The sequence below is a fragment of the Bos indicus genome, chromosome 19, assembly GCF_029378745.1.
Source record: "Bos indicus isolate NIAB-ARS_2022 breed Sahiwal x Tharparkar chromosome 19, NIAB-ARS_B.indTharparkar_mat_pri_1.0, whole genome shotgun sequence".
Classification (NCBI taxonomy): Eukaryota; Metazoa; Chordata; class Mammalia; order Artiodactyla; family Bovidae; genus Bos; species Bos indicus.
Window position 1 is genome coordinate 29723215 of NC_091778.1, and position 23283 is coordinate 29746497.

General features: G+C 47.0%; 1 protein-coding gene across 2 annotated transcripts in view; it reads left to right on the top strand.

The window, feature by feature from the left end:
* The window catches only part of NTN1 (netrin 1), a 205247-nt gene that overhangs the window by 12080 nt on the left and 169884 nt on the right, over positions 1-23283 (top strand). Inside the window, exons 1-2 of one of the 2 annotated variants that reach the window (XM_019982320.2) lie at positions 4299-4624; positions 5079-6160. In XM_019982320.2, coding sequence (XP_019837879.2) covers positions 5146-6160 — 1015 coding nt within the window. In that variant the 5' untranslated portion in view covers positions 4299-4624; positions 5079-5145. Of the gene's footprint in view, positions 1-4298; positions 4625-5078; positions 6161-23283 lie in introns of those variants that run through there. The other variant, XM_070774335.1, reaches the window with a different exon arrangement.

The window sequence follows — 23283 nt, forward strand, 5'->3', positions numbered from 1 at the left end:
TAATCCAGTCCTTCTGCTTTCTCCAGGTCTACAGTGGCCACTGAGCATTGTTGGGGCATGACTTTCCTGGGTGGCATTCTTTCTCCTGGATGGTCACCAACCTCAATAGGTCTTTGAATTCTGACCGGCCTGCATTGTCCCCTTCTCATTAATGACCCAATCAAGACTTCCTGCCTTTCCAAATCTGCTCCCTCACTCTCAGCAGGTGGCATTACTTCTTATGTCTTTGAAACAAGAGACGCTTTCAGACCACCTGACTGCCCCTTTTATGAGGCTAGTTTTATCTGTCTTCAACTTCCTTCTTCTCCTTCCTATCAACATTTAGGCACGTTCAAATAGCCTTATCTTATAAACAACAATAAAAAATCCCAAGCTTCCTTCACTCCCATGTCACCTTCCAATCACTCTTTCTCTTTCCTGCCACTTGTTTTCACACTTCTGGAAACTTGTCTTCACTGGCTATCTGTACTTTCTCACCTCCCATTCACTCTATAACCTGGGGCGGTCTGGCTTGTGTCCCCGTCACTCTTCTGCCACTACCAGTCAAGGTCACCAAGGACTTCCTTGTCATTCAATCCAAAGGACTCTTTCAGATCTTATCTTGACCTTGAAGGCATGTGACACTGCTCACCACTCCTTGCTTGAAACTTGCCCACTGGTTTCTAGGACACCTGAGTCTCCTGCTTTTCTTCCTCTTCTGGGTATGGTGTTCCTTGGTGGCTCAGGATTAAAGAATCCATCTGACAATGAAGGAGACATGGGTTTGGTCCCTGAGTCAGGAAGATCCCCTGGGGGATGGCAACCCGCTCCAGTATTCTTGCCTGGGAAATCCCATGGACAGAGGAGCCTGGTGGGCTACAGTCCGTGGGGTGACAAAAGAGTCAGACATGACTTAGTGACTAAACACCACCACCACCACTACTCTGGCTACTTCTAAGTTTCCTAAAACTTCCACATTCTCATCTTCCTAGCGTGATTCTCAGGCTTCCCAGGTAAGGCTTAGGTGTCAAGAATGGTGTCCTCCACCCCCCACCCCACCCCCCGACTGCATTCCTGGCCCAAACACCTGGGAATGTGTTCTCTCACTCAAGAAACTCACTGTGCTGTTTTGAACATCAGTTTGTATTGTGAATCCCATTGCTCAGAGCCTGACATGCCTTTTTGGGTGTGTATTTATAACTGTCACTTCGAGAAGCTCTCACAACATTTGGACATCTGTTTTTTTCATTTGCCTCCTCAAAGCGCAGTATGCTGTAGGGACACTGACAAATTAGAGGACGTCAGGAGAGACTACAGAGTGGGTGGTCAGCAAAGTGTCCTGTGAGAACTCACTGAAAGAACTGGGGGACTTCCCCGGCAGTCCGATGGTTAAGACTCCACGCTTCCCCTGCAGAGGCCCAGGTTCGATCCCTGGTCAGGAAACTAGAGTCTGCATGCCACAACTAAGACCTAGCACAGCCAAACAAATAAATAGATATTTAAAAAAGACAAAAACAACCTAGCAGAAGGAAGGCTTCAGAGCGCTAGCCAATCTGGTCCTAAAGATATTCCAAACTAGACCATGTTGGGTCGGAAGGGAGTGGGGTAGCCCGGCGTGCCTTTTTCAGACCCTCCTTGTGAGGCTGTCTTCTTGACTCACGTTCTGGTGTGACGCTATCAGTTTACACAATAGCCCATCACAGAAACCCTCCGTGAAGTTTGGGGATACTGAGGGTGTCTGCTTGTTACCTCACACTGTGGTCTCTTTAGGAGGCCCTCCAGGACAAATTCCTGACTGATTTTAGTACTAAGAATAGTTGTAATTCTTTTGAGTAATAGGTCTGTTTTTATCTCACAGGCACTGGCAATTGTGTGACTGACATGGTCTCCTTTTCACTTGGGCTTTGGAAAAGCTTCCGGACAAATTTGTGGCCCACCCCCAGGAAGTGAATAGCGCAGCCCCAGAACCACTTTACCTTTATTCCCATCTCTGCTTTGTCTTCCCTGTGGTTTTTCTTTCTTCTCTTAGCTCTCCTTATTTTAGCATACACAATCAAGAACAGGCAAGCAAAAATAAAAATCGCCTGTAATCTCACTATCCAGAGATACCCACAATTATCAATGTTGTCCTTTTATGCATATTTTTAAAAAATAAAAATGAGAGGATACCATGCTTACCTTTTGGGGGGGGCACAGTGTTTTGTAATTTGCTTTTTTCATTTTATAATACTACGTCACCAATATCTTTCCATGTAATTAAATGTCTTTAAATAACTTAAAATTTCTATGAAGATCTAATAATGACATACTACCAACTAACATGTCTACATCCGTCACATATACATGTATATGAAAGTACACCCACGGAGATATCCTAAGGACAATATTTGTATACACAGAAGCTATAACATTCATATGTGTCAACTCATCTGAGGCTCACAACCCTAGGAGTTAGAGCTTATTGTCCCCCTTTTATAAATGAAGAAACCAAGGCACAGAAAGATGCAAAAGTTGCCAAGGTCACACGCCGACTCCAAAGGGTGTTGAACTCCAAACCGCCACCTTGCCTTTCAGGATGCCATTGAGATTTCACAGTTCACGGAGTTAAACAGAAAAAAAGAAACATTTATCTTCTTCCACCTCACTTACTAATTTATGTTATTTTGCCTTGTTTTAAGTAGCCTTGTAAGTCACCTGAAATCCCCCTCTGCCACGGCATAAACAAACAGTGCAGAGAGTGGTACCCGGCACAAGAAAACAGTTAAAATTCTACCCCAGGGCAGAGGATGAATCCAGCCAGTCCTGCAATGAAGTGGATTTATTTCCTTGGGCTGCAGTGAACTTCCATCCCTAGAAGAGCTGGCTTGGGTGGCCATCTCTCAGGGAGGCTGGGATAGGCAGTCTTCCAAACACACTGAGCTGGGCCAGACTAGCCCTGAGGCCCCTTCTTAGACTCCCAGAGTTTATGAAAATACCAATAAGACAAAACAAGACACTCAATGGGGCTAATGCAGCAAGCCAGCTGTTGGGCCAGAACCAGTATCCCAAGTTTTCAAGCCAGGCCTGTTACCAGCTCACTCATCTAAAAGTTAACAACTGGCAGTTCAGTTCAAAACTCTTAGCCTAGTGTCTTCTTTCCCCTGAAGTGCTTTGGCTGCTGCTGGAAGACGGTCAAAGGATACTGTCACTGTCTTCGGCCCTTCGGTGAGGGTAGCAGAGAAGGAGGCAAGAAGCTAGGTGGCCGCAAGGGTGTCCCACTAGACTAGAACTGGGTGGGATGATCGGTTTGACAAACGTGAGGAGAGGAAGGAGCCAGCTTTCTATGGCTGGGAGATCTTATGCAAGTTTCTTCACCTCCTGAGAACTGTTTCCTCCCTCATCTGCAAAATGGACTTTCACACCTACTCTGCAAAGCAGTTATGGGTTCCCAGCAGATAGTATGGGCTACAGCACCTTTGCACACTGAGCCGGTAAGCACCTAATCAGGCTGCTTGTGGATCCGGGGAGGGCTAGGCCACCTCCAGCCCGAGGCCTGGGGGGTGCTGGCCAGTGCCCAGGTGCTGTCTGGTTTCGTCCCACTTCAGCCTCCAGCCCACTACAACTCCCCTGGTAGAAAAGGGGCTGCTTTCTCTACAGACAGGCCCACCGAGCGGTGACAACTGTGAGGGGACGGGAGAGCCGCTCTTTCCCTCCAGATGCCAGGGGCTGCGGGTAGGAGAGGCGAGCCAGCAGGGGCTCCCTCTTCCTCACGATTCCGGGCTGTCTGCCCACGGGGCACGGCCCGGGACGCGGTGCCACCAGGGCCATCACGCTGGGTTAGAAGAAGGCCCGACCCCAGCTCAGCAAAGAAAACAAACACAGATGTGTTTGCCCGGGACCAGGAGGGAGAAAAATCGCCCCCTCTCCCTCGCCTGCGCGCTCCCCAGGGGCGTGGGGCCGGCGGAAACCTGCTGGGCTCCCGGGGCAGCGCGGGGCCGGGCGACGCGGACGGTCCCCGGCCGGCCCCTCCTCCCTCCGCGGGGTGCGCGCCGGGCCCAGCCCCCTCTCCGGGGTTTCCCCGGGCGCTCTCCTCGCTTCCCTTTGTCTCCGCTTCTCCTTCTCGGGCGCCCCGGTTCCCACCCGCTCGTACCCTCGCTCTCTCCGGGTCCCCGGCCGCTTCCCTTTAACTTTCTTCTTTCCCGGGGTGAAAACTTGGCTCGGGAGCCGGCGGCTGCCCGCCGACGTTATTGGCCGGCGCCCCGCCCGGCGGCCCCGCCCCCCGCCCCCGCGCTCCCCTCCGCCCCCCACTCCCTGCGCTAGTGGCGGCGGCGGCGGCGGCGGAGCCTTCGGGGGCGTGCGTGCGTGTGTGAGTGCGCGCCAGCCAGCGGGAGTGTGTGCGCCCCGGGCGCGGGCTGGGCGGCACTCGCACCGCGGCGGCAACGGCGGGAGCCGGGCGGCCGCGTAGTCATTCGGGCGGGAGAGGCGGCGGCGGCCGGGCCGGGCCGGGGCTGGGGCAGCGGCGGCCGCGCCGGGCATGGAGCTGGCAAGCCCGCGCTGAGGCAGGACGCGCCTGCTAGCAACCAGCGAGAAGCTCTCCGCCGTCCGGCGCGCGGGCTCCCCGGCCGGGGCCGGGCAAACTTTTCTTTCTCTTTTGCCCTCTCCTGAGGTAAAGTCCCGAACGCGGACTCGCTGGCCGGGAGTGCGATCTGGGGCAGCTGAGCGGGAAGCCCGGGCTGCGGGAGGAGGGGGCGCGGGCCGTGCGAGCTCAGGGGCTCTACGAGTTGTCCCGCGCCCGAGTTGAGGGGTGCGGGCGGGGCGGCGGCGGACGAGCAGACGGGCGCGGGCAGGACCCTCGGGCGGCGTGGAGGCGGCGGCGGCGGCGGCGGGGAAACCGAGCGATTGCCTGCGGCCCCGGCTCGCTGCCGGCGGGGAAGAGGAGGCGCGGGCAGTGCGGGGCCTGGGGGGTCTCCGGATTCGCCTGCCTCCGGGACGCGGGGGACCGAGGCGGGCGTTCGGTGCGGGGGAAGCCGGGCGTTCGCCCGCGTCCCCGATCGCCGCCCCTCCGCGGGGTTGGAGGGCGCGGGGCGGGCTGGCTGAGCGCGGCTCCCCTCTCTCTGCAGGCGCCTTCTGCGGCGGGCGGACCGACTCCTCGGCGCGGCGGGGCCGGGGCAGGCTGGACGCAGCACGATGCGCGCAGTGTGGGAGGCGCTGGCGGCGCTGGCGGCCGTGGCATGCCTGGTGGGCGCGGTGCGCGGCGGGCCCGGGCTCAGCATGTTCGCCGGCCAGGCGGCGCAGCCCGACCCCTGCTCGGACGAGAACGGCCACCCGCGCCGCTGCATCCCGGACTTTGTCAACGCGGCCTTCGGCAAGGACGTGCGCGTGTCCAGCACCTGCGGCCGGCCCCCGGCGCGCTACTGCGTGGTGAGCGAGCGCGGCGAGGAGCGGTTGCGCTCCTGCCACCTCTGCAACGCGTCGGACCCCAAGAAGGCGCACCCGCCCGCCTTCCTCACGGATCTCAACAACCCGCACAACCTGACGTGCTGGCAGTCGGAGAACTACCTGCAGTTCCCGCACAACGTCACGCTCACGCTGTCGCTCGGCAAGAAGTTCGAGGTGACCTACGTGAGCCTGCAGTTCTGCTCGCCCCGGCCCGAGTCCATGGCCATCTACAAGTCCATGGACTACGGGCGCACGTGGGTGCCCTTTCAGTTCTACTCCACGCAGTGCCGCAAGATGTACAACCGGCCGCACCGCGCGCCCATCACCAAACAGAACGAGCAGGAGGCCGTGTGCACCGACTCGCACACCGACATGCGCCCACTCTCGGGCGGCCTCATCGCCTTCAGCACGCTGGACGGGCGACCCTCGGCGCACGACTTCGACAACTCGCCGGTGCTGCAGGACTGGGTTACGGCCACCGACATCCGCGTGGCTTTCAGCCGCCTGCACACGTTCGGCGACGAGAACGAGGACGACTCGGAGCTGGCGCGCGACTCGTACTTCTACGCCGTGTCCGACCTGCAGGTGGGCGGCCGCTGCAAGTGCAACGGCCACGCGGCCCGCTGCGTGCGCGACCGCGACGACAGCCTGGTGTGCGACTGCAGGCACAACACGGCCGGCCCGGAGTGTGACCGCTGCAAGCCCTTCCACTACGACCGGCCCTGGCAGCGCGCCACCGCCCGCGAGGCCAACGAGTGCGTGGGTGAGTGGGGCGCCACGGGGACGCGGGCGGGACCCGGGCGGGGCGGGGACCCGGGCGGCTGCGCACGGGCCTAGCGATCGAGGGTTCTTGAGCATCTCTGGCTGCGTGAATGTGGTGGGGATGGTGGGAGGCACGTTCCGGGAAATCCTGGGCGGTGGGGCCGGGAGAGTCGGTCCACTCGCGCGCCTGACGCTGGCCGATTGGGTTGGCCTCCTGTGCGCTGCCCTAAGACAAGATGCTGGGAGTGGGCTTTGCAGAAAATTTACCGGTCAGTCCCCCGAATCCCAGATCCAAGGGCAGACACTGATTGCCTTCTCCTCAGTTTGGCGGGACTCTGGGATACACCCCCCTCGCCCCGCCCCAGGGCAGCAGCTGGTCTCGCTGTTGGGGACCCCGGCCGGGTTCCCAGGAAGTTCCAGCTCCATGACCACAAATCCCTTGGGAGGTGGCAAAGGGATTTGCAATTTGGGGCTAATTCGGTGCACGACGAACATCGCTCCTGCGTCCTCCATTTGTCTTTTACGGTTTGAAAATAGATATAGTTTTCTTTTTGATAGCGTGTTTGGGCTAGCAAAAGAATGGTGTGATTTAAATTAATTACTGTCCGCAGATTACAAAAGAGAGTTAACTAATTATTTTAAACTAATTCAGTCCCGGTCCAAAAAAGAAGTATACCAGATTTTCGTTGTTGTTGTTAGCATGGTGTGTGTGTTGAGGTGAAATTAAACAATTCCGGCGAATTAACTAAGGGCCCAGATTCTTGATTTTATGGGGTTTCAGGTCCTGAAAGAGAAATCTCACAAAACCCTGTACTGGTGGATACTCTTGGGTCTGAAATGAGGCTTAAAAAAAAAGAAAAAAAGAAGAAATCCATTCCGTTTCTGGATCATACAGCTTTGCTGCTGTAGAAACTCTGAGCCCTCAGTTTCTCCTCAGGAGAAGAAAAAGAAAAAACGTAGAGGAAAGGTAGGTAGTTAGACCGTAATCAGCTTTTCCAGTATGAGATGTAAAGGTACAAATCCCATGCTTTATTTTAAGGAAAATCATTCAGTTCGGCCATCCGCCCTTGGGTGTTCATCTTTTGTGGAATAGAGTTATTCCCTCCCCCTCCCACACAGCCAGTGTGAGTTTCTTCAGTTGCCTCAGCCTCTGAGGCACATTACAAAGTTTGCTGGCCCCCACAAACACACGTCTTGAGGTCTGGTTCTGATTAATTGTGTCATGTTGTTGTTGAATAGTTTGTGCCTCATGACTTGTGGATGCAGACTTTCTCGGAATGGAAAACATGTTTTGGTCGGCTCTGAGGCCCAGGCGGGCGTCCTGGTCTGCAGAGGGCAGTTCTCCTGTTGCGTGGCCCGATCTCCATTTTTGCACTCTATCCAAGGGTCCACTTCTGCAGACCTCATTGTCTTTCCCCCTCCTGTAAGGGAAGCCACTGCTGGCTGGTCGGAAGAGACTTTTCAGGATTCGGGCGGTGAGACAGTGGTTACTCCCCGACTTAGTCGTCTTTGAGAATAGAACGCCTTTGATCTGCTCCATTCCTTCAGAAATGTTGGTTTTTCCCATCTCTTCTCTTTCTTCTCGCCTTTCCTCTTTTCTTTTCTTCCTTTTGTGAGTGAAAACCCTTTATTGACATTTAAAAGGCCTCCCAGGGTTTGGCTATCTGTGTTAACTTGTATGTGCATATGAAAGATAACTTCTCATCGTCACCAGCAGGGTCTGATTGGAAAACACGCAAGTGAATACATGGAGGCAAATAAGCTGGCTATGAAGGTAACGTTTTCCTGGCTTGAAGATTCCTCTTAGCCGTGGTGGTATTGTTCTGATACCACCCACCTCCAGCTCTCCGTCACTTTGTATGTGGAGAAGTAACCCGCGATTGTAATAACAATGGCCATGCGCTTGAAATAATCTCCATAGTTGAGGATTTTGTCTTTTGACCAAAGCACTAACTCTGCACAAATTGGATTGACTGGGTTTTTTTTTTTTTTTTTTTAAGCCAAATTGAGCAATCAACATATTAACTAACGTAATTAGTAAGCCTTTTTGTTCAAAAAGTTTAATTAGGCCTAATAAGTACATAATCTACATGACAAATAATCGGCTGACAATATTTTCTGGGTTTCACCGAAGTTATTTTAATTCTCAGTAGTTAAAGTATCTTTAAATCTTGCCAATTATTCAGTCATCTCATAAAAGCCAAGCCAATTCAATGATGTTAAAGTTATTTATAGTTTCCTTTTTGAATAGATGTTCTGATACCTTGTAGATATAGCCTCGGGAATGTCAGGTTGAAGTTCCCATAAAGTCTTAATTGAAGTCTTAGTGATTTTTCCATCATTTCGCAAAAGAGAAAGCCAGCAAAGACAATTTAGAAGTGATTTACAATTAAAGGTCGAGCTTTTTATGAAAAGGCCCTGAAGTGGAGATACGTGAATGAATTAGTATTTGACAGGTGTTCTGAGACACTACAGGGCACTGTGCTAGGAAAAGGCATTAATAAATCCTTGAAACACTAACTTTTGTACTATCAGCAGCTCAGATTTTTTTCCCCCCCAACATAATCCTATCTTGTGAATTTCACACTGTTGACATAGAAAGTCAGGCTACCCAGATTATTTACAGCTAAGGCAAAGAAGTATATTTTGTACTCGAAAAATGTTTTGATTAAAAAAAAGAAACACTATCACTGTCTGTCTTTGCCTTTCTAAAATAATGAGACACGACATAATAAAGTGACATCGTTCTCTAAGTTAACTGTCTCACCGCCCCCCCAGCCTAAAACTTTAAGAAAACATCAATATTATTATTTTTCTAAATAGTTCTCTATAGGGCCAAGAAAATATTATATCCTATAGGTTTTTCTTTGGTCCAGCTTTCTTTTCAGGGTTGTTTCAAGGTTGAGTTCTCTATGAAGTAAACGTGAATTTTTATAAGGTCCAATTTTGTTTTAAACGCAATTTTGGATTTCTTCCGGAAAAGAAAACTCGAAACAATATGAAAGACAAGACTGTATAATGTTATGGCCTCGACAGCTCTCCGTGGAATAACTAAATACTTTCTTCCGCCCATATGTATCAGCAGTGTTCACGTGCTCTTACACACATGTGCATCTATATTCATCGTGTAAAGAAGCATCCATGCATGGGGGGGAGTATACATTCAAGAGAAAATGCATGAACAGTTTTAAACCACCTGGGTTGCTAGGCCCTCCCTCCCTTCCTTTTTTTTTTTTTTTCAAAAAAGAGCATCTGAAGACCATATTGTGTTTCCATAAATTATTGACATCAGTTTTAATCAGTGTCCCCCTGACGTCGGAGCTGTGTTAGTATTTAGTGCCTGATGAAGCATGCTGTTTAATCTTACTGTGGGGATGTCAGCATGAACCCCTGCCTGGTTTGTGACAGGGTGAACTTATGAAAACTCGTTTTGCAACTCACACTCTGGCTTGGCGTTGCCCTGCTGAAACCCAAAACCCACACAAAAGATGTCTCTGCAAGATGAGCACTGTGCTGGGCTGGCCTCCTATGGTCATGGGTACCTGCACCATAAAGCTTGTAATTGTTTAAACATGACTTTGGGAGGGGGTCCTCAGGCTGTAAATGGCTCTGGGCCTGCCGTCATTCCTGGCAGGAGAGGGAGGTTATATGGGAGGTGTTGCTGTGAGAAATCTAATGCCCCGATAAAAACTCTTGCAAAATCAAAAGGCTAAAATGATCTGCTGCTCAGTCTGGTATATAGCTGTAGATAAGTGAATATTCTTATAGTCCTAGTAATTATCATGGTAGGTAATTCCCTGGTGGGTCAGTGGTTAAGACTCCACCTGCCAATGCAGGAGACATGGGTTCAGTCCCTGGCTTGGGAAGATCCCCTGAAGAAGGAACTGGCAAGCCACTCCAGTATTCTTACCTGTAAAGTCTCATGGACACAGGAACCTGGCGGGCTAGGCCATGGGGCTGCAAAGAGTTGGGCATGACTTAGCGACTAACCACCACCACCACCATTTATTATAATTATTATCTTTATATGACTAACCCTGGAGGGCTTTTTTTTTGCCCAACATTTAGTTATTTGATCATTGTAGCTAAGCTAATACTAGGCCCCATTATTGTTCTTATTTTACAGAGGAAGAAACCATAACCTTTGGGTAAAGGGTTTACCCAAAGTCATATAGCTAGTAGGTGGTGGAGCTGGGTCCCCAGTCTGAAGTTTAGGCTTTGTTTTACTGCATCTTCTGTGCTGCCTCCCCATAGAATGGATGAATGGCTGGATGGCTGGATGAATGAACAGTTCATGTACAGGCAGAATTCAGAGAGAGAGTGCAGGTTCATTTACAGACCACAGCGATAAAGCAGATGTTGCAATAAAGCAAGTCACATGAATTTCTCAGTTTCCCAGTGTCTGTAAAAGTTGTTTACACTATACTGTAGTTTATCAAGTGTGCAATAGCATTGTCTTAAAAAATAGCAACGTGCATATCTCAATTATTCATAAAAATACTTCATTTCAGGAAACTATATTGAATATCTTACGATGAACCATAATGGAAAAGAATGTGCAAAATTATATATATATGTATAACTGAAACATTGCTGCATAGCAGAAATTAACACAACATCATAAATCAACTATATTTCAATAAAACTAAAAAAACACTTCATTGCTAGAAAATGCTAACCATCCTCTGAACCTTTTCATGAGTCATATTAATAGTAGTAACATCAAAGATCACCGATGATGGATTACCATAACACAGACAATAATAAAAAGTTTGAACTATTGCTAAGAATTACCAAAATGTGACCCAGAGGCATGAAGTGAGTCTATGCTACAGTGTCTGTAGACTTGCTCGAGGCTGGGTTGCCACAACCCTTCAACCTGTAAGAAACAGGATGTCTACAAAGTTCAATAAAGCACAATACAATCAAGCGAGATCTGCATGTAGAGGACAATAGTTGGAACAACCTGTTGCCTCTTGCTGGAATTAAAGGTGGTTCCCTAGTTGTGTTGTAATATGTGTAATATGTCATATGATGGCATAGATTGTATTTACTATGTTCATACATGCTTGAATGCTTGCATATGAAATTGTATATAAAAAGTTGTCCTTGATGTTAGCCTTTGGGCCTCGTGGGAGCTGGGAGCTTTTAGGAATGTAACTGCAGAGTGTTTAAACCACCTTTGTGTGGGTGTTCAGCGTGCACAGGTGTTGCTCATGGCCGAGTTTTGATTTCAGGGCCCGTGATCTCTCTCAGAGGTGGTGGAACAGAGCTTGTAATCAGAAATTCCTTTTTTAACCAGGTCTTCTCCTTTCTCCCTAGTGGTCAGTAGCTGGTTGCTTCTCTGGGACATATTGGAAAAAGTATAGGATGTGGCTAAGAAGTATTGTTAAAGAAGGGAGTTGAGGGACTTCCCTAATGGTCCAGTGGTTTAGACTTCACCTTCCAATGCCGGGGGTGCAGGTTTGATCCCTGCTCAGGAAGCTAAGATCCTACATGCCTTGCAGCCAAAAGACCAAAAAAATCTTAAAACAGAAGCAATATAAACAGTGAACATAGACAGTAACACATTCAATAAAGACTTTAAAAATGGTCCACATCAAAAAGAAAAGTCTTAAAAATAAAGATGAGAGTTTAATGGTGTACCCTGGTCGCTGGCGGGGTGCTGGTACATGCAGGGCACATGTGTCAGTGGCATGGGGCTGTTGTTTATCACTTTGGGCCCCATGGCGGCTGGAGTGAGGGTCTCTACTGAGGTGGGCCTAGAGGCTGCTCGCTGCTTGACCCAGAGAAGTGAGACAGAGCCGAATCAAGACACACCTTCTGGGGAGCGTCTGTTTCTTTCCAAGGCTTTGCCAAGCTGTCCTTTTGCCCTGCCCAGACTTCTCCCTGACCTCCTCCTCCTCCCATAGAAAAATGAGATCCTCGGAAAAGTATTTGAGACTTCAGGTCCAGAGTAAATACTGGAAAGGCAGTGGGTTGCAATTCAGATGTTCCCTGGAAGGAACCCCCTTATTGTCTGCTCACAGCTGGTATCGATAATTTCCTTCTGGAGATGAGTTGTGCTTTTCATTAAGTAAATTTTTTGTCTTGGGATTAAACCAACATTGTATTCTTAATAGACTTTTATGTTTACACTTCAAAAGTCCACTGGGTTGTTATTCGTGTTATCTTGATGGCTTCTACGGCGTCTGCTATGCACACTGGCTTCACCAAAATAAATGGCTCTCTAGGGAACTGGATTATAAAACGGTCTTATCTGTTGATGCTGTGGTGCGGGTATTTTGTGAGCCAGTATTTTTTTTTTTTCTTCCTTTCAGAAGTGATAATCATACCTTGAGTTTCTGCAGTGCCTTTCATTAGAGGGAGACTGGAGGTCTTGGGGGGCTTTTGAAATGCTCGAGATTGGAGGTTAATACTTACAGAGTGGCCGACAGCATTTTGCCTGTTGGTCTGAAGAGACACTCCTCAGCCGTTGTGGTCTCCGCAGCCTCGGAAGATGCAGCTTTGGTTTAGGTGGCCAGGGAGTTTAAAGTGTCTGTCCCAGGGGCATGTCAGGTTGCATGCTGAGGACAGACTGAAAACCCCTACTAAGTGCCAGGCATTGTACTCGGTGCTCTACATGTGCTCTATGTCAGTGCATCAGATTGCCATGAGAAACGGAAGCCTTTCCAAACCAGATGTCCTGGCCACCAGCAGGGAGGTTTTGCACAAACAAAACTGAGCGTGGACAGGGCACATCTTGGCTTGTTCAGTGATGCCACTGCAGACGCAGAGAGCAGGCAGGTACCATGGCACTTGTCTCAAAGGCTGATCACATAAAAGCCACGTTCTGTTGTAACCAGCTCCCAGGGATGGTTCTGAACAGCACCTGGAATAAGGAAACTGCCCGCGAGAGTCCTTGGACATAGGGCTGTTCACCGCCAGTCTGTCTCTTGTCTTAGTTTGGTTCGATGTGTATAGCACCACGTGGGGAGTTCAAGAGTGCATTTCTGTATTCGTATTCCAGAAAATGTAGCCCTATTATAAACTTGGAATTAGATTTTCCTTTCTGTTGGAATGTTATATGATTTACATAACATTTAATGATTTAATGACATAATGTTTTATGATTATATAATGTGAGCTTCCCCCAGGTTAGAAGGCAGAGACCCGTCAGCTGGTCAGTTCTTTGCTTCTAGAGATAATACTTCCTTTCCATCCCCAGCTCCTGGGAGTCTTTGACTCGGTTTGTGTTCAGCCCTGACTTTGTTATTTTTGTGCCAGTTCTGCCCTCTGACAGAGAGAAGGGACTGTGGTCATGGGATGGATGAGATATGAGATGCTTTCCGTCTGAGCCTTTCTCATCCAGCATTGAAGCGCCTGCTCCAAGCCTCTTTTGTGTTGGATGTTTCTAGCCAATGCATCCACTGGCCTTCAGGGAACAAGGGAATATGTCAGCAAGGAGACAGGTGTACCAGTGGTTCAGGAGTGCTGCCAAGGAGTGGAGAAATGTACACTGCCTCTGCCTCTGTTAGGGTCATTCCTAGAGACCCTGAGCCTTTTGCCATTAGGGTCAGTGTATTAGCTAGTGCTAAGGCTGTAATCCCCTTGCAGTGCACTTATGCATATAAAGACGATCCAGAAGAAAGATTTCTCAGTAGGTATGCCAGGCCTCTGGGTTATTTAAAGGGGTGAGTGGGGACTTCCCTGGCTGTCCAGTGGTTAAGACCCTGCACTTCCACTGCAGTGCTAGTGGTAAAGAAACTACCTGCCAATGCAGGAGATGCAAGAGACACGAGTTCAATCCCTGGATTGGGAAGATCCCCTGGAAGAAGAAATGGCAACCTGCTCCCGTATTCTTGCCTGGAGAATCCCATGGACAGAGGAGCCTGGCGGGCTACAGTCCATAGGGTCGCAGAGTCAGACACAGCTGAAGCGACTGAGCACGCACACATACTTCCAATGCAGGGGCTGCAGGTTTGATCCCTGGTTGGGGAACTTAAGATCATGCATGCAGTATGGTGCTGCCAAAAACAGGGGAAGGATGAGTGGTTTTTTAGAGGTCAAAGTACATTTGTTCAGTGAGAACCTGAAAGGCAGAAAGTGATATTAGGAGGGACAGAAAGTTCACGATATCACCTGATAATCAATGAGTCCTTCCAACTCAGCCTGGAAGGAGGCTCTAGAACTCAGTCTCTGTGGATGGTTTGGGGCTAGCCTATATAAGGTGTGCGAGGTACCAGCCTCTCTGCAGGGTTCAGCTTTAGTTGAGAGCCATTCATGCTCCTTCCTGGCTGTGCTATTGCTAGATTTTCTAGATTTTCTCCACTCCTTTACTGCCTCCAGATAAGAGAGAGTATTAGTTATCATGTACAATTTTTTACACATTCCAGAGGCTCCACACCTACGTTAGACACTCTGTAGGACCATAGTCATCTTTGAAGGAGCTGGGTTTGAATAAATGAGTCTTAGGTAACAAGAAAATGAGGTAGACCTCTTTTAGTTTCCTGAGTGCTTATATGTTGCATTATATTCCATGGATGGACTGTCCCAAAGGGATGGACACTTTCTGCTGCCTCATTACGTTTGTTGGGACTTCTGATTTCATCTCTTCCTGTTTGGAGTGGCTGTGGTGAGTACTTAGCGATGCATCTCTTCCAAATTCTGAAACCAGGGCAGACATCATTAATCAGTCACAGTATTCATTTTCCTAAGTCCAGAAATGGTCTTAGGGTATTAGACTCTAGGCTTCCCTGGTGGCTCAGATGGTAAAGAATTATGCCTACAGTGTCAGAGACCCAAGTTTGATCCCTTGATTGGGAAGATTCCCTGGAGAAGAGAATGGCTATCCATTCCAGTATTCCTGTGTGGAGAATTCCATGGACAGAGGAGCCTGTTGGGCTACTGTCCATGGGGTTGCAAAGAGTTGGACCTGACTGAGCAACTAACACACACTTCAGTATAATATCCTAGGCAGCCATTGCTGTTTAGTTAGAATTAGCCTAGGAGATGAAAACTGCAAGACAGTTTTGGTCCCAGAAGAACTTCCCCTGTCCCCCAGCCTGGAGACAAAGAACTAGCCTGTAGGGGACTTCTTTAATGGTCCAATGGCTAGGAATCTGCACTCCCAGTGCAGGGGACCAGGGTTCAATACCTGGTCAGGGAACTAGATCCTGTGTGCTGCAAGTAAAAAAAAAGATCCCCCGTGCTGCAACTAAGACCTGGCTCAGCCAAATAAGTATTTTTTTTTAAAAAGAAGAAGTAGCCTTAAGTGGACATTTCTGGAGCAGTCAGTGGTCAGGTGGCTCTGTTGGGTCTGGGGATGTGAAGAAGGGGGAAATGGTGCCCTCCATGCAGGTGGGAAGTGGTCTCTTTAAGGAGGGTGTGCGTGTGAGTGGTGAACACTTGTACTGAACCATACACATGGGTGGGCTTCCAAGTGAGGAGCTTTGCTCAATGCCTGGGACACACGGAAGATGCTGTAGGTCTTGAGAGGAAGTGAGCTTTGGATTTGGCTCCTGTACTAGGGAGGGATGGCACTGTGGTCCACTTCACATTTTCCTCCTGCATCTGCTCTGTATTTTAGTTTCCTCCTACCCCAGCAGTTTGAGAGATCACGGGGCCCTTAGAAGAGTGGCCTCCCCAGGAGAGTCAGCCCTGAAGTTCCCATGCAAGGTCCCCTGGACTGAGAAAACTCTAGAACTACCCCGAAATGCAAAGGAAATTATCCCCCAACCTGGGTCGGGGGCCTGGGGCTCTTCCCACCTGAGAAGTCAGGCCCAGAACCCCAAACTAGGTCTGTGTGACCTGGGGAGACAGGACTCTGCCCAGGGCAAGCGCTCTGCTTGCATTTGGGCCGAAGCAGAAAAAGTGCCGAACAATAACAGTTTCAACCCCAGCATGAAAAAGGAAACATATTGTGTTTACAGATATAGAGCTTGGCCTCCAAAGCATGAAAGTACCTTTGGGTCGGGCGCCCCAGGGCAGGGCTGTTGGACAGCGGTTCCCCTGCTCCGAGTCCTGCGGCCAACGCGTTTCCTCTTCCCGCAGCCAGACCTCAGAGGTGGGCAGGTCCATCGCAGCCAAGTCTTTCTTCCCAGACCCAGCCCTGTCTCAGTCCTCGGCTCAGCCCCAGGGAGAACTCATGGTGAGAAAGTACTCGGGCTGCCACAAGAAAGGAAACTGCTTCTCACTCCAATCCACAGAGACTTAAGCCATGTTTAGGGGTGGATCACCTATCAATGCTACTCAGACTCGGCAGGGAAGACCAGGACTGGATGTCCTCTGTGTTCTTCACCCCAGTTTGTTGTCGGAACCAAGATGAGAGACCTGTTTGTTGTTTTATTTTTCTCATTATATTTTTTTGGCCATGCTCCGCGGCATGTAGGATCATAGTTCCCAGACTAGGGATGGAACCCACGGCCCCTGCATTGGAAGTGCAGAGTTAACCGCTCTACTCCCTGTCACAGAAGTCCCTGTTCGTTGTTTTCAACCGAAGATGTCTGCAGAAGAATTAAACCCTCAGCGAAAAGCGAATTCTGATATTCCAGCTGTATAGAAACACACTTCAGTTTTAAAATCAAGATCAGAGAGCACAGAGTTCTGTGTAATAGTGTCTGAAATACCAAGATGTGTGTTAGGGGTTATGGTTGAGAGAACCCGTCTCCAGCTTCAGACTGCCTGGGTTGAAGTCCTGGGTCCAGGCTCACAGCGTGACCTTGGGAATGTTATTGAAGTTCTCTGGGCTTTCAATGCCTGCAAGTCCTGGGGACTCTGCTCCAGACCTCACTGGTATATGGAGTAGGGTAGGAAGTGAGGGGGCACACCCCCAAGGAGGGGGCTTAGAGGAGGCTCATAGAAAAGAGACCCTGAGGTGGAGTGCTGCTTCTAGACTTGAACTTTCTTTTGTAAAAAAGTTTTTAGTTGAAGCATAGTTGCTGTACAATATTATATAAGTTACAGGTGTATAGTATAGTGATTCACAATTTTTAAAGGTTATACTCCATTTATAGTTACTATTAAAATATTGGCCAGATTCCCCATGTTGTGTAATATATCCTCACAGCTTATTTTATACCTAACCGTTTGTACCTCTTAATCCCTCACCCCTATATTGTCCCTCCTTCTGCCCCCACTGGCAACCACTAGTTTGTTCTCTGTGTCTCTGAGTCTGCTTTTGTTGTTGTTGTGTTCACCAGTTGGTTGTATTTTTTTTAGGTTCCACATATAAGTGGTATTTCATACAGTATTTGTCTTTTTCCATCTGGCTTATTTCACTTTAGCATAATGCCTTCCATGTCCATCCATGTTGCTGCTGGTGGCAAAGTTTCACTCTTTCCTTTGACTGAGTAATATTTCATTGCGTGTTTATATATTAGTGAGTGTGTGTATCTTCTTTATTCATTCTTCTGCTTATGAACACTCAGTTTGCTTCCATATCTGGGCATTTGTAAATAATGCTGTTGTGAACATTGGGGTACCTGTACCTTTCTGAATTAGTGTTTTCATTTTGGGGGGATATATACCTGGGAGTAGAATTGTTGGGGTCATAGGGTAACTCTGTGTTTAGTTGTTTGAGACATTTCCATAAGTGACTGACCCAATGTACATTCCCACCAACAGTGCACTGGTATTCTCTCTTCACCACATCCTCACCAACATTTGTTATTTGTGTTCCTTTTGATAATAACTGTCCTGACAGGTGTGAGGGGTGTCCCATTGTGGTTTTGATTTGCGTTTACCTGATGATTAAGGTTGTTGAGCATCTTTTCATGTACCTGTTGGCCATTGGCATTTCCTCTTCGGAATAGAATATGGCTCTAGGGTGCTAGGGCTCAGTAGTTGCAGCTCCTGGGCTCCAGAGAGCAGGCTCAGTTTCTCTTGTGAGATCTTTGTCCCATGTGAGATCTTCCCAAGCTAGGAATGGAACCAGTGTCCCCTGCATTGCAAGGTGGGTTCTTAACTGCTGGACCAGCAGGGAAACCCTTATTGTATTTTCCAACTGGACACTGCTGACATATAGGAAAGTTGTTGATTTTTTTTTTAAAGTGTTGATTTTTATATTAGTACTTTGCAACCTGCATTTTTACTGAACTCTTTTAAAATTAATTGTCATAGTGTTTCAGTTAATTCTCTTCTCTATTCAATTAGAACCCACAAATCATGAATATTTTAGCTCTTCTTTTCCAGCATTTGGACTTTTATTTTTCTTGCCTTACTGCATTGAAAAGAACTTGAAAGCAATGATATAGAATAACGGTAAGACACCTTTATGTTGATCTTGATTTGAGTGAGAATGTTTCTAGAGTTTTATTATTAAGTATGTCATTTGTTCCTAGTTTCAGATAGATCTTTTGTATTGTGCTCAAAGGAATGACCTTGGTTCCTGGTTTACTGTAGGTTTGCTCCTTTTTGCTGTTGTTTTAAATCAAGGATATGTGGTTCCTTTAGAATGTTAATCCTTTAGATATCAATCAAAGTGATCATATAATATTACTGCTTAAGCATATTAAGTAATGAATTATATTAATTGGTTTGATAAAGTTTTAATAGCTTCACTGAGATATAATTCTCATACTATATGCTTCACCCATTTAAAGCATACAACTCAATGGATTTTCGTATGTTTATAGAGTGGTGTGTGCATGCATGCTAAGTCACTTCAGGGGTGTCTGTCTCTTTGCGACTGCGTGGACTGTAGCCTGCAAGGCTTCTCTGTCCATGGGATTCTCCAGGCAAGGATACTGGAGTGAGTTGCCCTGTCCTCCTCCTGGTAATCTTCCTGACCCTGGGATCTATCCTGTGCCCCCTGCATTGCAGGCAGATTTTTTACTGCTGAGCCACCAGGAAAGACCTAGAGTGGTGCAACCATCATTAAAGAACATTGTCGTCATCACCAGAAGAAACGTTATTACCATAGCAGTCACTTTCCAGTCCTTTTCTCTTGCATTTCTGTCCCAGCCCCAGGAAAACATTAATCTACTCTTGATCTCTATGGACTTGTTTGTTCTGTACATTTTATATAAATAGGGTCGTATACCCTGGGGCCTTTTGTTACTGACTGACTTCAATGTTTAGCATAATGTTTAATGCTAAATAATTAGCATAATGTTTTCATGGTTCATCCATGTTACAGCATGTGTCAGTACTTCATTCCTTTTTATGTCTGAATATTTCATTGTCTAGATATGTCACATTTTTTAAATTCATCCTTCAGCTAGTGGACATTTGGATTGTTTCTCCCTTTTGGCAGCTAGGAGTAATGCTCCTATGAACACTGATATACAGGTTTTTGCATGGATACGTGTTTTCATTTCTCTTGGGTATGTACCTCAGAGTGGAAATGCTGGATCATATGGTAACTTCATATTTAACTTTTTGAGGAGCTGCCAGACTGTTTACCAGAGCAGCTGCTCCATTTTAATGTCTTACCTGTAATGTATGAAGATTCCAGTGTCTCCACATCCTCATCAATATTTCTGTTCTTTCTTTTTGATAATAGTCATTCTGGTGATGGTGAAGTAGTATCTCATTGTGGTTTTGTGATTTTCTAAATGGGAGCCATTCTAGTGTTCTTGGAATAAAGTTTACTTGGTTATATTATTCTTTAGTGATGTTTTATGTTTGATTTTTTTTTTGTATCTGTTCAAATGTGTAATTTATCTGAACTTTTTTCTCTTTTTATTGTCTTTTGTATCAGGGCTGTTCTAACCTTATAAAATGAAGTGAGAAATTTCTGTTCTTTTCTATGCTCTGGAATACTTTAAGTAGCATGAGAAAGAACTTTTCCTTGAAGATTTGCTAGAATTAGCCCATCTGGGCCCTGTGCCATTTTGTGAAGAGTTATTTGATAACCATTTCAATTTCTTCCATGCTTATATGTTTATTCAGGAATTTTTCAACTGCTTTCTGAGTCAAATTTGGTAATTTATTTTCCAAGAAAATAATGATTTACCCAGATTTTCATTTTTTAAGCATAGTTGTGTATAGTAATCACTTCCCATTCCCAATCACTAAAAAAATTTTGTTTTAACTTTCAAATATGGCTGTATCACTGTTCTAATTTCTAATAGTGAATATTCTCTCTTTTTGCCTCAGTTTGTTTGTTTGACATTTTTGAAAGTGATGATAATAACATCTGATATCTGTTGAACACTCCGTGTGTGCCAGGCTCTGTGCTAAGTATTTTGTATGTACTGTCTGCTTTTCAGAATCTGAACAACTCTGCGAGTTGAGTACTGTTATTCACATTTACAGGTGGTTGAGAAGTTCAGGCATTTAACTTGCCTGAGACACAGCTACAAAGCCCAGAGTTGTAACTCAGGATCTCTCTCTTCTCGGAGACAGAGCTCTTGCATACTATTTTAGTCTGCCACTTATTTTTCTTTTATTTATTTAATTTATTTTTTGGCTGTGCTGGGTCTTCGTTGCTGTGAGGGCTTTCTTCTCCAGTTGTGGTGAGCGGGGGCTATTCTCTGGTTGCCGTGGGTGGACTTCTCATTGCAGCGGCTGCTCTTGTTGAGGAGCACGGGCTCTGCGGCTCAGGGGTTTCAGTAGTTGCGGTTCCTGGGCTCTAGAGCGCGGACTCAATAGTTGTGGCCGACGGGCTTCGTTGCTCTGTGGCATATGGGGTCTTCCTGGACCGGGAATCGAATCCATGTCCCCTGCATCAGTAGGCGAATTCTTTACCACTGGATCACCAGGGAAGTCCTGCCACTTATTTTTTTTTTTTTGATGTTTTTAAATTCTTTCTAATTTTATAATTTCTGTTTTATCTTTATTAATTTCTTATTTAGGCTTTTGTGGTCCTACTAACATTTCTAGTTGAATGCTCAGTTCAACTAATATCATTTTTTTCCTTGTTCATATTTATCAGTACAGCTACTTAAGGCAAAGATTTTTCCTTTCTAGAGTAGCTTTGACCACTTAGCCTTAGTTTTGATTTGTACTGCTCTCATTCTCTGGAGAAGGCAATGGCAAGCCACTCCAGTACTCTTGCCTAGAAAATCCCATGGATGGAGGAGCCTGGTGGGCTACAGTCCATGGGGTCCCCAGGAGTCGGTCGCGACTGAGCGACTTCACTTTCACTTTTCACTTTCAGGCAATGGAGAAGGAAATGGCAGCCCACTCCAGTATTCTTGCCTGGAGAATCCCAGGGACGGCAGAGCCTGGTGGGCTGCTGTCTATGGGGTCGCACAGAGTCGGACACGACTGAAGTGACTTAGCAGCAGCAGCAGCAGCAGCAGCTCTCATTGTCACTGTTTTTCCAATGACTGTGTCGTTGTAGTTTTGATAATCTTTTTGTTTCTGGAGTTATTTATGAATTGGGTTTTCATTTCTAGGGTATTAACTCCTCAAAGTATATATTTTGTTATTAGTGTACAATTCCATTTCATTGCAACATATACATTTTTGTTTTGTTTTTAAATAATCTCATGTGTGTATGTAAGGTTACTTCTGTTGCTAGTCCATGGGAACTGAAAGAGAGCTCTTGTTTTCAGGCTACAGAGTTCAATATATTTATCAAAATCAATTTTACTAATTATGTTTTTCAGATACTCTGTATCTTTGTTTTATTTTTGCCTACAAAAAGAGCAAAAAGATCATATTAACAGTAGACTCTAACATATCACTCTCTTAATTTGTGTTTACAAAGTGACAAAGTCTTCCGACCTTTTAAAAATTAAGAGATGTGCAAAGCCATATGGTGCTTGAACCCAAAGTAAAAGCAGGGGTCACAAAATAGTATCTGAAATGTAGAGTTCAGAGCAGACTGCATTAAATAGGACAAAGATGGCTATTTTATATTACACTGGTATCAGAAAGGGCTTCACTGGTGGCTCAGCAGTAAAGAATCTGCCTGCGTGCAGGAGCCACAGGAGATGAGGATTTGATTCCTGGGTCCGGAAGATCCCCTGGCAAAGTGTGTGGCAACCCACTCCAGGATTCTTGCCTGGATAATCCCATGGACAGAGGAGCCTGACAGACTACAGTCCATAGGGTTGCAAAGAGTTGGACATGACTGAAGCGATTTAGCAGCAGCAGCAGCTGATTTCAGAAGAGCTGCACCATATCATGAATGTGAATGGAAGTCACCAGGGCCTTGGTCTCCGTGGTGAAAAGAGGGAGTTGGCAGATTCTTCCTGGTCCCTTCCAGTGCTCCCATTCCATGAGGATGGTTTTGGGGTTCCCTCCTAAGTGGTTCCAGGAAGGGAATTAACTGGGAGTAAGGATTAGAAGCAAAGAATAGGACAGGATGATTCCTACTTTGGAGCAGTTTGAGCCGACAGCTGGGGCTGGGTTTATTGCTTTGGCTCATTCCTGTCTTTACAGGAGCATCTGCCTCACTGCCTCTTGGCTTGGCAAAGGAGATGTGCTGAAATAGAAGTCAGTCTGCAAGGACAAGCTGGTGAGGCCACAAGAACTCCCTGACGTGGGGTGCCACCTCCTGTAATGAAATATGACCCTGACGGCTGAGTTTGGCTCTGGAATACGACTCCCCCCACCACTCCCATAGGCGGCTACTTACTTACAGGAACAGGCAGGTTACTCAGCTCCATGCCGGCCTCTGTGCCCCCTCATTCTCTTGCCAAGAGGTGATTAATTCATTGAAGAAAGAGGGGATGCTGAAGAGAGGCATGTGTTTCACAGGATACCAGAACCATGAGAAAGGCTGAACGTTAATGACCTAAGTATCTAATTTAAGAAGTTAGGGGTAAAAAATGAACAGAATAAGCCAGAACAAAGTGGGGGCTGAGGAGATAAAAAATAAGAGCAGAAGTCAATGAACTAGAAAACAAATACTCAACAGAGAAGACCAAAGCCAAAAGTTGGTTGTTTGGGAAGTTTAGTAAAATAAACAAATATCTGGAAGACTGGTAGAGGAAGGGGGGAAAAAAAGAGAAGGCACAAATAAATACCATTAGGAGTGAAAAAGAGATATAACCAGAGATCTGACAGAGACAAAAATAAGATAATACTGTGAACAACTTCATGCTAATAAATTTAAAAAGTGGAATTGCTAGGAGTGGAATTACTGGGTCATATGGTGACTCTATATGACCTCAAGCATCTTGATCAACCCCTTGGAGTGTCTCATAAGATTGTAAATAGATGACCTACTTCACAGTCTTCTGTGGAACC